We start from the raw sequence: 2,957 nt of genomic DNA on the forward strand, positions 1-2,957 counted from the left end.
GACAAAAATGACCTTCCGGCCCCAAAAGTCCCAAATCAGATTTACTAGAAATTTATGAGACTGATTATTTTTTATAGTGTTTTTATGGTTTGAAGGTTTGGAGAGCCAATGGGGGACACTCATGGCTGGATCCAGTGCTTCTCCAAGAAATACCCGGGAGTCCCCTATTTTTTCAATCTGAGGACATCAGGGACCACGTGGATCAGACCCCTCGGAGGAAGCGTTTGCATCCCCATTTTCATCAGAAATAAAGTATATACAAAAATAAATCCAATTTCAACTTGAAACTTATGATCTTACACTAGAACTCTTGAGAGTCCCAATTTACGATTTATGAAACTCTTAAATTTAGACTTTCAAGTCTCAAATAATAACTTGTGAATGTTTTCACCTAGGATTTTCAAATTTTTAACTTGAGAATTTAAAATATTCCAATTTGAGATTTTAAGAAATTTTCAATTCAGGACTGTAGTATTTGTACTCTTTTTTAGGACTTTGTAGTTTTTCCTTTGTGCATTAGATAAAAATCTTTGAAACAACTACCTATCCCCCGCCATCTTGACGAGTTATCACTAATCTTTCATCTCATCAGCAGTAAACGTATTTATTTCTCCAGGAAAGCGTAGAATCATCTCCATCAGTGAGGAAGTGGAAATCACCGGGATGGAATAGCCCCACGATGATATCGTCTTCAGAGGAAGAAAATGATGACGAAATGAGGGACCAATGGAAAATCAATTCCACTCAATCAAATTGCGCGAGGAAAGACTGGAAATCGGGACTACCTCGACATCTGTGGAATTCTGATGGAAATTGGAAAGGGAGTGGTGGAGCCTACGAGGTGCATTCCAAGGATAATGTCCTGGAGAATTCCTTGGAAGATTCTGGAACTGATGGTGAGGATAAAGCGAATGATTCGACTGAAAATCATCGACACCCACCAAAACCCCAGGAAAATCAGAGAATAAAGGAAATAGTTTTGGACTCCATTTTGAAATGATTGTGTCACTCAAAATGGCAGCGACTTCTCGTGGAATAAAGCAGGAGTGACAAGATGAGTTATCAAGTGTTGAAAAATAATCTACAACCCTGAAGACAGGTGTAAATCCAATGTTTCTACGATTCTTGATAATTTAATATTAGAAATGAGACAGTCTTCATCTATTCCACAACCTCACGTCCATACTTCTCATCGTAGAATATATTATTTCAAGCATGTCCTATAAATATTTCTGCCACGTACCTCTCCACATGCGGGCACAACAAGTTGATGATAAAAGTGAATAGATTTTTTGTCACTGCCACCTAGTTCAGTCATTCATATGATATTTTTTCCCCTTCCTTTATTAACATACGGAGTGGGTCGACAGTGCATTTTTTATTTTGTTACTTTAGTGCTTTACCTCTGATTAGAAAAATGACTTTAGTTTAAAAAATCTGGTACTGCATACAAAAAATATCATGAAGAAACATAAAAGAATAAAATGGAGGATCGAGTTTTCCCATGCAATTGAATTGAAATTGAAGATATAAAAAAAACTAGAAATCGCTGAATCTGACTTCTTGTCTTCGACATCGAGTATCTGAAAACTCGACTAGAATAGCCCATTCATTGCATTGTGAATCCTGTCGGATAATAACACCAGTGATGTATCATGAATTATCTCGGCCGTGCAACAAGTACAGCTTCAGGTGCTATACAAATACTATTTTTTCCTTCAATTTTTATCTTCTTGTTGATCTTGACATTTTAACCTTCAATTTTGACCTACAATACATTACGTTCAGTATTTTTCTCTTTATGTTTTAACCTTGAACTTTTCTCATTAACCCTCAATTTATAACCACTAACTTTTCTATCATGTGGAGCTTTAACTTTTAACCTTCAATTTTGACCTACACTACTTTACGTTGAATATTTTTCTCTTTATGTTTTAACCCTGAACTTTTCTCGTTAACCCTCAATTTTTACTCACAAACTTTTTTATCATGTGGAGCTTTAACTTTTTTAATCTTCAATTTTGACCTACAATATTTTAGTATTTTTCTCCTTATGTTTGAACCTTGAACTTTTCTCGTTAACCCTCAATTTTTACCCACAGGCTTTTCTATCATGTGGAGCTTTAACTTTTAACCTTCAATTTTGACCTACACTACTGTACGTTAAGTATTTTTCTCTTTATGTTTTAACCTTGAACTTTTCTCGTTAACCCTCAATTTTTACTCACAAACTTTTCTATCATGTGGAGCTTCAACTTTTAACCTTCAATTTTGACCTACAATATCTTACGTTTAATATTCTTCTCCTGATGTTTTAACCCTCAACTTTTCTCGGTAACCCTCTATTTTTACCCACAAGCTTTTCCATCATGTGGAGCTTTAACTTTTGACCCATAATACATCATCTTTAGTATTCTCACTCTTCTATTTGACCTTCAACTTATTTGTTTTGTTGACCCTCAATTTTGACCCACAACACCCCATCACATTACTCTCACCCTTCCCTTTGACCCACAGTAATATCTTTCTCCACTCAAAATTACAAAAAAAAAAAAAATGATAATCCCCAATTAAGACAAATACAATCCTCCCATTCAGAGCCAGAATATAATGGTCATGTTTCCGCGTATAAAAATAGTTAAATCCAACTCCTACTTGTCTCTACCTCTGAAAATCCACCTAGAATACCCCATTCATTGCATTGTGAATCCTGTCGGATAATAACACCAGTGACGTATCATGAATTACCTTGGCCGTGCAAGAAGTACAGCTAAAGGTGGGGTAGAAATGTAAAGCGCTACAGGTGCAACGGTGCGCAGCGCTGACTTGGCCACAAGTGCGCTCAACCAAGCAACTAGGGGAGAACAAGCGGGTTTCTCATGTATTCAACCAACACTGTTACATTTAGCGGGTTTCAAGTCATGTGAATCCCATGGAAATACCTCCAGGGGGGGAGG

The 2,957-nt window shown here is 36.5% G+C and overlaps 1 protein-coding gene across 1 annotated transcript; it reads left to right on the forward strand.

Annotated features, from left to right (window-relative positions):
• Nucleotides 1-95: 95 nt before the first annotated feature.
• LOC105264026 (uncharacterized) lies at nt 96-1,452 on the forward strand (the record flags this gene model as incomplete). Its single annotated transcript, XM_011300596.1, is given in 2 exon segments — nt 96-252; nt 617-1,452. Coding segments are annotated over 2 exon segments (541 nt in total), but the record flags the coding sequence as incomplete, so codon positions are not given.
• Between the last annotated feature and the right edge of the window lie 1,505 nt (nt 1,453-2,957).

Source organism: Fopius arisanus, unplaced genomic scaffold (genome assembly GCF_000806365.1).
Source record: "Fopius arisanus strain USDA-PBARC FA_bdor unplaced genomic scaffold, ASM80636v1 scaffold00018, whole genome shotgun sequence".
NCBI lineage: Eukaryota > Metazoa > Arthropoda > Insecta > Hymenoptera > Braconidae > Fopius > Fopius arisanus.